Below are 4,026 nucleotides of genomic sequence, written 5' to 3' on the forward strand. Positions count from 1 at the left end.
AAATATATAATTTAATAAAACAATAATTTTGGGAATATATATATATATATATATATATATATATATATATATATAAATACATTTCTAGACCCAAAAACTAGAACAAATGACAAAAGCACATAACAAAATGACTAAAGCTTAAACTAAAACTAAAATGAAAATATAAAAATAAAAGCTAATTCGAAATATGGATAAATACTATAATAGTATTTAAATAATACTAAAATAACACTGACACATTCAGGTATTCCCAACCACTGCATGAGGAAATAGCCCTCCACAAGTACCTGAAACACAGGAACATTGTTCAGTACCTGGGCTCGGTGTCAGAGGACGGATATATCAAGATCTTCATGGAACAGGTCCCTGGAGGTACATGTGTAGTTTCTAATAGAACAATATCAAGAACATCTTTTCTACTTTAAATTTGATTTGTTCTTCATAGTCATCATATTTCCTCTACAGGAAGTCTGTCAGCATTGTTGCGTTCAAAGTGGGGTCCTCTGAAAGAAGCCACCATAATCTTCTACACTCGGCAGATCTTGGAAGGACTTCGTTATTTGCATGAGAACCAGATTGTTCATCGGGACATCAAGGTATCTGATAAATCTTTTGGATCTATATTTGGGTGCCCTCAAAAATGTGAATGTTCATTGACCGATCACCTTTCCACAGGGAGACAATGTCTTAGTCAACACCTACAGTGGCGTGTTGAAAATCTCAGACTTCGGCACGTCCAAGAGGCTGGCTGGAGTCAATCCCTGCACAGAGACGTTCACTGGTATTTGTTTCACTTTCATTGTCTTTTGTTAGTTGCAAGATGCACCCTCCGTGTGACCCTCTCGCTGTTCCATTTGACCTGTGTCATCATACATCCTGGTGGTCTTTGCCAGGTCAGGATTTTAGGCTTAGTTAAAGTTCAGTCTATCATTAACCCCACCAAACAGGATCTAAGGGAGTTTCATTCCTCCCCTTTTAGTGTGTATACCTCCAAACGCTGTCAGGATACATTTATAAAGTGTGTATTAATGCTCTATATAAGGGGTTTACAAAGAGTAACATGGAAAAAGGCTCAGAGAAAAACTGTGTAAATTTTTTTAAATAATTAATACATTGATTAATCTTTAAAAAATATAGTAAATGAAAAATTAATTAACAGTTATTTGATGAACTAATTTACAAATAAATCATTTGACATATATACACACTACTTTTCAAAAGTCTGGGGTTAGTAAGAGTTTTTAGTGTTCTTGAAAGAAGTCTCACGGCTGCAATTTAAAAAAAAAAAAATACACTAAGAACTGTAATATTGTAAATTATTATTATTATTATAACTGTTTTCTATTTTAATATATTTAAATTGAAATGTATTCCTCTGATGGCAAAGCTGACTTTTTAAGAAACATTCTAATTACACTGCTATTATTAAATGTTTTTGAAAGGAGTCACCAAGGCTGCATTTATTTGATCAAAAATACAGTAAAAAACTGTAAAAGTTATTGCTGTTATGGCAAAGCTGCATTTTCATGAAACATTCATATTATTATAAATGTTGAAAAATATTTGTGCTGCTTAATGTTTTTTTTTTTTTAACTGTGATATATTTCTTTTTAGGATTTTTTTATGAATAGACCGTTCAAAAGACCAGGTTTTATTGAAAATATTTTTCAATTTTAAATAATTTAATGATTTTTTTTTGTGCTAGAATTTTTTTTTATTTAAAAATATATATTTTTTAGATTATTAAAAACCCTTGCCCATATTTAAAAACCCTTGCAAATTGACTAAATTGGCCATACACTGGTGTGGACTGGTTCACCTTTCCAAGGCTTAGATAACTTTTATTTTCTGACACAAAATAGACGGCGTTTCTTCCAGTGAGGCAAGCGATCATGAGTCCTGGTCACTGGTAACATGAGAATGTCTCCTGTCGGTGAGTAATTAGATTAGCATAGCATCTGAGACAGGAGTGTGTTTATGTTTCATTAGTGACTGCTGAAGCATCAGAGCAGGTGCGCTCATCTGTCCTCCCCCTCGCATTTCACTGTCAACTTCACTCCTGAGCGTCTCTCCTTGATTTATTTATTTTGTGTAACATCATGTCACAGCACATTCTTATCTAAGGAAGTTCTGCTTTTCCCCTGTAAAACTCTGTCCAGGTACGTTACAGTATATGGCCCCTGAGATCATCGATAAAGGCCCTCGAGGTTACGGGGCACCTGCTGATATCTGGTCCCTGGGCTGCACCATCATAGAGATGGCCACAGGCAAACCTCCTTTCCATGAGCTGGGAGAACCACAGGCTGCCATGTTTAAGGTATATTTTGTTAAAAATGTAAAAAAAATTAAAAAGTCTGTTAACGCAGACTTTGATTTGATTAAAAAAAAGTACAAATTAGTAAAGTAAATATGTGTATTTATTTATTTGAGTCTACTATATGAAATATATATATATATATATATATATATATATATATATAGTGACAGAAATGATTCTCAGCAGGTATTAGAGTTGTTTAATTGTTATTTAATTAGTTTTTGTGATGTTTCTGAGGTTTGCATGACATTAATGGTTTTGCTTTTGTGTTGTTGATTTTCCGATTCATGCATTTGCTCTGAATTCTTAAGCTCTCTGTGAAGTATTGTGTTTGAATGGACAAATTCACTCAAAAATTATGTCAAAATTCCCGTCTTGGTGAGTATCCTAGCAGACATAGTCGGCTGAACGTACAGTATCAGTGCACTGAATCAGTGCGTTCTCTTAAAGTGACAGCACTTTCTTAATGCTAATCAAACAGCAACAACACGGAAATCACTCACTGCTCTTGATTGAATAACTTTTGTAACTTTAATAAGGATTAATCTTTAATTTATACAGTCAAATATGCAATGTTGTTTTACATTTGATTTATTCGATTTCTGTACCTAAAAACTATGTTAGACCTACCTAAAAAAACTGAAAAGCACTGTTTATTTTATTTGTATCTTTTTTCACTGTTTATTTATTTGTGCTGTTGCTTGTAGTTAGATTATTTATTCTTATTTTCTTTATTCGACAATATAGTTTTTTCCCTAAACATAGCACATACCGAACCGTACCGAAACCATGACACAAACCGAACCGTGAGTAAGTTGAACCGTTGCACCCCTACAGGAAACAGTCCTCGTCCTCCGTAAAATGCACTGCACACATCTGAATATTTGGGTTGAAGTGTTCTGGAACAGTGTTGTAAATACAACTTAACCACTGATTTCTAGTTGTGTCCTCTTTTGGAAGGCCAATCAAAGTAGTTTTGCTTTCACAACGAAACACACAGTGTCTTCAGGACATGGTGGCGGCGGCAACAACAATACTACAGCGAGAATAAAAGTTACGCCTTTTTTCTTTTTGTGAAGATTTGGGCAGCGTTATGCAAATCTTTCCACATCGTGACGTAGACATGTGGAGGTGTGTTAGAACGAGCCGTTTTAGGTAGGCGTGGTTGACTCTTAACTTTTATAAAGAATATCTCTTTGGATTTGAGACTTTAGTCATTGCAACTTTACAGATTTTCTTTATGCGCCAAGAGCTTGTAACACTCCAAAGAGAAAGGAAAAATTGAAATCACATCATATGAACCCTTTAATCAAAATCATCTCCTCCATTCGTTTCTGTTCTCTTTGTACCAGGTGGGCATGTTTAAGATCCATCCAGAGATCCCAGAGTCTCTTTCGTCAGAGGCCAAATCCTTCATTCTTGCATGCTTTGAGCCTGACCCGAATAAACGAGCAATGGGCGGGGACCTGCTCAAGGATCCATTCCTGCGTCAAAACATTAAAGGCAAAAAGAACAAGATCGCTTTCAAACCTTCAGGTAATGTCTCTGACCAAGTCTAACATGCTTTGTGCAGCTGTGATAATAATGAGACCTGGGTTGACCCTTCTGGTCACATACATGGTGTGTAAGGCATTTTGGGCCTTGTGAGAGCACACAGAACATTTTTCGCAGGCAAACACTCAGAGCTGTGAAACTCCCCCATCCCCCCC

The 4,026-nt window shown here is 35.4% G+C and overlaps 1 protein-coding gene across 1 annotated transcript in view; it reads left to right on the forward strand.

Annotated features, from left to right (window-relative positions):
* LOC107590296 (mitogen-activated protein kinase kinase kinase 15-like) overlaps nt 1-4,026 on the forward strand; it is a 30,603-nt gene that overhangs the window by 16,056 nt on the left and 10,521 nt on the right. Inside the window, exons 15-19 of the mRNA XM_016279006.1 lie at nt 245-372; nt 466-596; nt 676-781; nt 2,160-2,317; nt 3,670-3,853. Coding sequence (XP_016134492.1) covers nt 245-372; nt 466-596; nt 676-781; nt 2,160-2,317; nt 3,670-3,853 — 707 coding nt within the window. The remainder of the gene's footprint in view (nt 1-244; nt 373-465; nt 597-675; nt 782-2,159; nt 2,318-3,669; nt 3,854-4,026) is intronic.

The sequence above is a fragment of the Sinocyclocheilus grahami genome, unplaced genomic scaffold (genome assembly GCF_001515645.1).
Source record: "Sinocyclocheilus grahami isolate Dianchi unplaced genomic scaffold, SAMN03320097.WGS_v1.1 scaffold126.1, whole genome shotgun sequence".
Lineage (NCBI taxonomy): Eukaryota > Metazoa > Chordata > Actinopteri > Cypriniformes > Cyprinidae > Sinocyclocheilus > Sinocyclocheilus grahami.